This window comes from Alosa pseudoharengus, unplaced genomic scaffold, assembly GCF_046254945.1.
Source record: "Alosa pseudoharengus isolate Yale_2024_CS ecotype anadromous, Long Island Sound unplaced genomic scaffold, YU_APseudo_1.1 YU_APseudo_1.1_scf_12, whole genome shotgun sequence".
NCBI classification, from domain to species: Eukaryota; Metazoa; Chordata; class Actinopteri; order Clupeiformes; family Clupeidae; genus Alosa; species Alosa pseudoharengus.
This window is the reverse complement of record NW_027468587.1, coordinates 5,681,625-5,688,635: the sequence shown is the minus strand read 5'-3', so window position 1 is coordinate 5,688,635 and position 7,011 is coordinate 5,681,625. Positions and strand designations below refer to the sequence as shown.

The window sequence follows — 7,011 nt, the reverse complement described above, 5'->3', positions numbered from 1 at the left end:
CGATAATAGCTCTCTCATTTGAATGTCGGCTGTGAGTCAGCTGAAGATCCCATGCTCTTGTTTGCGTGCCTGCCCTACCCCCACCTCCCAGTCTCCCAGTCTCTCCAGCTCTGCATCCCGGTGACATCCAACGACCTGAGCCCCCATCACCCCACACCCTGCCCCCGCCTGATGCCTCCTTGCCTTTGCCTGTTGAGGTGTCCACGACCATGGCAGCCTTGACGGGAACATCAAGGAGGTGGTCATCCCCCAGCCCCCACCCCCATACCCCCTCACTACCAGTGCAACACTCGCCCCCACCATCACAGGCTATCGCACCCCCACCATCACTGGATATTGCACCCCTCCCCCACATGGTGACCACGAACAATGAGGTGACAATGACTTCAGTCAAAGTCCTTTTAGGCAAGTCCCTCCACTCGGCGGCCATATACCAACGTTTTATGGGCACTCATCGGGCACAGTCTTTGGGTCGAACTGCGTTGCGCAAGGCGTCCTAGGAAGGCAGCCGGGCCTGACAGACTGTGTCCAAGGCTGCTCAAGGCCTCTGCTGCTGAACTGGGGGAACCACTGAAGCACATCTTCAACTTGAGTCTCCGTCTCGGACAAGTTCCAACACTGTGGAAGACATAATGTCTCACCCCCGTCCCTAAGAAGCCACACCCAAGTGAGCTTAATGACTACAGGACTGTCACTCTAACATCACATGTGATGAAGACAATGGAGCGACTGGTCTTAGGTATGCTCAGACCCCAAGTACGCCATGCACTAGACCCGTTACAGTTTTCATACCAGGAGAAAGTGGGCGTGGACGATGCCATCACTTATCTTCTACACAGGACACATTCTCACCTAGACAAGGGGAAAAGTGCTGTGAGAATCATGTTCTTTGATTTCTCAAGTGATTTTAACACCATACAACCCCTCAGACTGGGAGACAAGCTCTTGCAGATGGGTGTGGACACTCACCTGGTAACCTGGATTACAGATTACCTGACCGAGCGACCACAATTTCGTCAGACTGAAGAACTGTCTCTCTGACACTGTGATCAGCAGCACCGGAGCTCCACAGGGAACCGTGCTCTCTCCAGTCCTGTTCACCCTGTACACCCTGTTCATCTGACTTCTGCTACAACACCGAGTCATGCCACATGCATGCATACAAGTTTTCTGACGATACTGCATATTATTGTTTGGTGTATCAGGGACGAGCAAGAGGAGGAGTACAGGAGCCTGGTGGAGGACTTCGTGCAATGGTGCAAACTCAATCACCCTCAACTCAACACTTCAGACTGCAGTGCATAACTTCAATATCTGATAAAAGGACCCTGAACAAACTGATCAACATTTTGGACAATGAGTGTCATCCACTCCACAGCACTATTACAAAGCAGTTGGTGTAAGAGTTATCTGTGTGTTTATGGGATTAAAGTGACCATGTTCCTATGTTTTGCTCTTTCCAGTTTACTAACAGGAGTGTCACAAATGTATCGATAGGCACAGTCAAACTGCCCGTGGCTGACTATAATTAAGTTCAGCAAGCATACATGTCATAACATCAACTAAACATAAGTCACACATTCATTCTATCACTTGTAATGTGAACGTAGCCTATTTCCTACAACTAGGTGAGATAATTGGCTATGTTATACAGTTCCACAGTTAGCTAGCTAGCAAGCTAACTGTTTTGCATGGGATAATATGGTAAGTGTAGATACATGCTAAATGTGTACAACACATGGGGTATTGCAAACGAATTAGGTTGGAAATGTACATAGTTTCGACATGAGTAAGTTACATAAACATAATTCTTCATAACTGCCGTGTTAGTAAAATGATTGAATGTCCTGTGAATTAATAACTAGATGTAACGTCAACGTGTAATTACTAGCTGTCTTATATATTACAATATAATATTTCGTTCCGCCTAGCTCCACTCATCCATCTGGGATCAATCCATTGGAGTGGTGCTTCAGAAGGCTGGGGCTAATCAAAAAATGCTTGCATATGATTGGATAAGCCACTTGTCCGTCATCTATTGACGTGCTACTTCAACCACTCACATCAAAGCCAACCCGTGACGCTGAGAACAGTCTCACAGTCGCTTCTACGCTACGTCACATCTATGAAACTCCCGCCCTGCATCCTGATTGGCTCTACCATACAATCTGGTGCCGAAATCACTCTCAACGGAACCGATCCCAGGTGGATGTGAGTGGAGCTAGGCGGAACTAAATACATCTGGCGAGACTCAAGTTACCTTACCTTACTATGCACAGAGAATCACAGGCGCAGTCCCTGCCTCAGTCATTGCAAGCGCTTCCTGATTAATCACCCACTATGTGGATACTGTTTTTAGACTTGATTTAGATTTTGTGTTATTTAGTATAATTAGTATTTTAGTATATTCTTTATCTTCTACTGTCCTTATTGCTTAGCTGTGTTTTTTATATTATATACTTTTAATTACTTTTTTCTGCTGTTAGTGATGTCTGTATGCTACTGAGACCTTGAATTTCCCCTTGGGGATCAATAAAGTATCTATCTATCTATCTATCTATGCTCTTTGTTGTCTTGTGTGCTAAGGCTGTCCTTCATTGTATTTCAGGCCACTTGTTGACATATGGCTGTATCACAGTTCTGAACTATGGTGAAATCAGAGGTGTGAGTAAGTGCTGGACAAACACGTAGCTGGGGGACCCAAAATAAGTTAATGAATATGTGGATTTAATTTTAAATCCTACTGAGAAATATTTAGTGCTCACTTATACACAGACATGTCTCCCTGGAAATAACTCCTTCATTGCTGAAATGACTCAGCACATCACAAATTAATAAACTCATTCAGACAGTGCAAGGACAACATCGAATCGTAAGATTTTGATAGACTTGTTGTACAGACTGTTTATGATCTGATTTGTTCTTCATTTGTTTTGAACTTTTGTAATTAGTAAATCACAGTACCGTAGGGTTCGTCTTAGCTACTTTGATGCAATCAATCAAAAAGCACTCCATAAATGATTTATTATTCATGAAATACACTGAGACAACTCACCAAGTGAGGGAGACAAAAAGTAACTGGAAATAAAACTGCACAAAAGTTACAGTACATCAAATTGAAAGTATATCATTATATTACAGTGTCTTTCACTGAAGTGTATCATATTTTATATAGTTTACACACATGGTTTTGGACCAAACATGGAATATAATCTTGAAAACCTGAAACCATTGAGGTTTTACCAACATGTATCATAAAATACTGTAACAATACAATGGGTATGGATGACAGGTGAAATAATCGGCGATTGCTCCATTTTTTTCAAGGAATTTAGAAATGTGGCCTCATAATCTTGAAGTCTGAGACATCACTCTAGGGTGGGACAAGCACAGCAAGAATGACCTAGACAGGCCATAGATGATTAGTCAAAAAACAATATTTAAATTCTGATAGCAACAGTATTTTTTTTTATAAACTTGCGCAATTGTAAGTATCAGTACTCAGTGAAGTACCGAAACCACAACAAAAAGTTGATTTAGACATGCATGTGCAAACCAGGGTGGCTTACAAATGTCAATATCAAAGCTCACGTTACCTGTGCCACTGTGAATACTCAGCAAGACACATGGGACCACAGGGCCACAGCCAAAACAAATAACCAAGACCGGGTTAAGATCTTCAACGGCTGAGCTTTCGACAGAGGAGGAGCTGGCACTGCAGGTACAGTAAAAACAAAATGGAGATGAAGAAAAACAGCTTCTAAGTTTGCATGGCAAAGACAGACATACAACACTTACTAGATCTCTGTGCTAGATATCAGGTAGAGGGATTGTTTCACTGATGGAGGGATTACTAGACTGAAGGATTCAATTGGAGGATTCCTCTCACAATCGTATTCCTTGTACTGTATATGACAAAACGCCACACTTTACATAAACAGGACTGTGTAACATCATTGAGGAACCACCTTGGTAACCATGGAGAGAACAACAGTGTTTAAAATGATAGTCTCTCTATCCCCTAACAATAGTAGTTTTTCAATCATACTTTTGAGAAACATGTACCCAGGTCTGTTGGTGCAACCACAAAGCTAATGCTAAGGCTATGATCCCTAACTCTGTAATGCAAATGTCTGCTGTATATGCATTGCTAAAAACATTCAACATGAATAAACAGGTACATCCCAATGAGAAACAACGAATCTCTTGATAAGATCATGCAAAATATTAAAATATCTGTATTCGTATGTAAACCGAAACACCTACTGCTGATGACGAGGTGTTTGGTGACACTTGTCCACCTCAGGGTCATGTTGTTAAAGGCCCTGCAGGAGTAGAGCCCGCTGTGTCTCTCCTCAACCCTGCCCAGCTCCAGCGTCTCCTGGCCTGTCGCCTTCAGTGACTCCCCATCCACCAGCCACTCCAGGAGGGCTGGTGGCTGGGAGCTGACTTGGCAGAACAGGGTCAGGATGGAGCCAACCAGCAAGGAGCCCCTCACTGCCAGCCTCATGTCCTCTGGTCCATCTGCAGAGGAGCACATGGTTCAGGGTCTTTTGAAAAAGGAGGCCTGTTGTGGCTGAAGTCAGATAACTTATTTATATCTTCATAGATCATCCATATTTAAACAACGGTCACTGAGGGCATGCATTCTTGCTTTTTAAAATGATACTATGCCTATCAGGTAACACATACAGTTATGCAATCTGTATCTCAGCTTATTATTCTTGGTAGGAAATACTACAAATACTGTATAATTTTTTATCTTTTAGTAGTTTAAAAAAACTACTTTTAGTAGTTTAAAAAAATACAAATATATATTCAAGTATAGTATATATACTCGTTTGATCCCATGAGGGACATTTGGTCTTGGCATTTATCCCAATCCGTGAATTAGTAACACAAACACAACACACAGTGAGGTGAAGCACACACTAACCCAGAGCAGTGAGCTGCCTGCTACAGCGGCGCTCGGGGAGTAGTGAGGGGTTAGGTGTCTTGCTCAAGGGCACTTCAGCCGTGGATGTGGGCATGGGAGAGCAGTGCTCAACCACTTCCCCCACCCACATTTTTCCTACTGGTCGGGGATCTAACCGGCAACCCTTCGGTTACAAGCCGGAAGCTCTAACCAGTAGGACACGGCTGCCCCCCTATTTTTCTTTTTAAAGAAACAGCTGATGGCTTACATATTTGTGTACTCAACTGATCACGAGGGGGATATGGTGGCTTTCGGCACTACCAAGTGCATTGTCCACTTGGCAACTGAATGGGCCAACATCGTACCGAGTGACATTTTGAATGGTGAGTGTGCGGTTGCCATCCTCCAGGAGAACCCCCACCCTCCGCATGACCTCTGAACTTCCGTTGAGCCACTGGAAGGACACAGAGGAGCCGGAAGCGAGGCAGGCGAGACGGACCGCACTGGTGAACTCCACCAGCTCTGTGTTACTGACAGTGAGGGTTACGTTGGCGATGGGCTCTGGTGATAAGAGACAGGAATAGACTAGGCCAGCATCCATAAACAAATTCCAAACAATATACAAATTAAGAAGACTATACAAATACAGTATGATCAAAGATGAATGACACATATTTACAAAACAGACAGAGAAATATACAAATAAAGATGAAAGATGCCAGATATGCGCATTTTGTTTCCATCCACAGAAACTGTCGGTGAACATGGGTTAATTTAGTCCATCGTTGTGTGATTGTTAATGCTAAAAGATTTAAACACATACTTTAACTAGTAACTGACCAATACTGAACAATATTATAATGCAATGGCAGACTTCATTTTGTACATTGGTATGGTATAAAAAAGGTTTTGCAGTTCAACTGACATGTATGTATAATATGCAATGCTCTTCATCAATACTGATTCTTCCTTATTGCATGAAAACTGTCAACTTAATGTAAGTAAAAACTGTGACACGTTTGCAGCTGAGATAAACCACTCTCTCAATCTTGAAAATCTGGTCTAGCTAAACCCTCAAGTCCACAAAACCTGGTACATTACAAGAAAGTTCTAAAGAACTGCCAATCACTGCTCTATTAAAGATTCTCACAGGTTCCCCGTAGACCATTTTATGAGCATAATCATAACATCATACCGAGCACAGTCAGGCTGGTGTTGGCGCGGAGTGGCTGGTCGTTGCTCTGGAGAACATAGACACCAGAGTCCTCCACTCTAATGGAGCTCAGGTGCAGGTCGCCAGAGCTGATGTTGACCCTGGCTCTGCCCTCGTGACCCGGAAACACTGCCTGCTGCTCCCCGAGCCACGTTACCACCAGCACGCGGTCACCCAGCGCCCAGCTGCCACTCAGCAGGGCCGTCGGAGGAATCACCTGGAAGGTCACGTTCTCTCCGACATGTGCCGGGTTCGCTGAGGCTATCACCTCAATGCCGCTCAGTCCTGAAAAAAATGACCAGCACTGCGGCATTGAAGTCTTCATAAATGTATGCAGTACCTTGACATTGTTGACCCTCCAGTGGAATGTATTTAATTTGGTGAAAATGTAATTTCACAAGCACCACATGCACCGAACACACACAAAGTTCACTCAACACATTTGTCTGGGCGGGTGGGCCAGATCTCTTTAGTGCTTTTAGTAAAGTCTTAACTGATGCAAACAAGCAGCAATGGGTTTTTATCATCAATGGAGGTCCTGATCTGAAATCCAATGATAACAGGTAGCCTACACCCATGAAATGAAAGGTATATAGATTATAGGAATGGCACTTATTATATGATATTTACAAAAAATGGTGATACATCAGTGAAGTGCAGAGGATGATTTGCAAACAAACGTGACATTTGATGAGAAAGCAAATCACTGACTGAAATGCATTTCTCACAGTCACTGTTGCTGTGTCACAGCCTACATCAAAGGAGCCTCAGTACATCCTTTACGTTCTAATCTCAAATGGACCTTTTCTCTATTCATGCATCCTCTGTGAAATAAAGAGCAGCTTGGCTGAATTTCTGCTAAAAAAGAGATTAAAATCCATCC

The 7,011-nt window shown here is 43.5% G+C and overlaps 1 protein-coding gene across 1 annotated transcript; it reads right to left on the bottom strand.

The window, feature by feature from the left end:
- Window positions 1-3,885: 3,885 nt before the first annotated feature.
- On the bottom strand, window positions 3,886-6,441 carry LOC143118584 (cell adhesion molecule CEACAM5-like). Its single transcript, XM_076279615.1, has 4 exons — window positions 6,111-6,441; window positions 5,237-5,476; window positions 4,267-4,524; window positions 3,886-3,905 (listed from the first exon to the last, which is right to left on the bottom strand). Exons 1-4 carry the CDS (start codon window positions 6,439-6,441, stop codon window positions 3,886-3,888), a joined length of 849 nt encoding a protein of 282 aa, XP_076135730.1.
- Between the last annotated feature and the right edge of the window lie 570 nt (window positions 6,442-7,011).

Bases quoted from the DNA above. Each gene is read 5' to 3' on its own strand.
- LOC143118584 (XM_076279615.1), bottom strand. From the start codon at position 6,441: ATGCCGCAGTGCTGGTCATTTTTTTCAGGACTGAGCGGCATTGAGGTG. The intron at 5,477-6,110 runs GTATGATGTTAT...TCTTATCACCAG, and splicing joins CACCAGCCTGACTGTGCTCG to AGCCCATCGCCAACGTAACC. The intron at 4,525-5,236 runs GTAGTGCCGAAA...GCTCCTCTGCAG, and splicing joins CCAAGTGGACAATGCACTTG to ATGGACCAGAGGACATGAGG.